We start from the raw sequence: 504 nt of genomic DNA on the forward strand, positions 1-504 counted from the left end.
TCCCCGGGCCAAACGCACCCCCGCGCCGGTTCGCAGCTCATCCCGGGAGTTTCAAAGGCTCCAGCAAAGATCTGCGCCTCCGGGGTCTCCCAATCCGCCAACCCGATTGCTCCGCATCGCCACCGCTGGCCCCATCAAACTCCGCCCGGCAGTCGGCTCCATCGAACTTGATCTCTCACCTCCTCAGCCCCATCACCTCCATCCCCTTTCCCCCCGTCTCGCCTCCACCCCCCCAATTTCCTCCTCCTCGCCCCTCATTTCCACCCTCCTCCCCCTCCCCCGGCCACTTCGCTAACTTGTGGCTGTTGTGATGCGTATTCCCGTAGATCCGAGCACCAGCCGGCGCTTCAGCCCCCCCTCCAGCAGCCTGCAGCCCGGCAAGATGAGCGACGTGAGCCCGGTGGTGGCTGCGCAACAGCAGCAGCAACAGCAACAGCAGCAGCAACAGCAGCAGCAGGAGGCGGCGGCGGCGGCGGCGGCGGCGGCAGCGGCAGCGGCGGCGGC

General features: G+C 67.9%; 1 protein-coding gene across 1 annotated transcript in view; it reads left to right on the forward strand.

The window, feature by feature from the left end:
• The first annotated feature begins 283 nt into the window (after positions 1-283).
• Positions 284-504, forward strand: part of RUNX2 (RUNX family transcription factor 2) — a 137,388-nt gene continuing 137,167 nt past the window's right edge. The window contains exon 1 of the mRNA XM_023734244.1: positions 284-504. Coding sequence (XP_023590012.1) covers positions 311-504 — 194 coding nt within the window. The 5' untranslated portion in view covers positions 284-310.

This window comes from Trichechus manatus, unplaced genomic scaffold, assembly GCF_000243295.1.
Source record: "Trichechus manatus latirostris isolate Lorelei unplaced genomic scaffold, TriManLat1.0 scaffold00065, whole genome shotgun sequence".
NCBI classification, from domain to species: domain Eukaryota; kingdom Metazoa; phylum Chordata; class Mammalia; order Sirenia; family Trichechidae; genus Trichechus; species Trichechus manatus.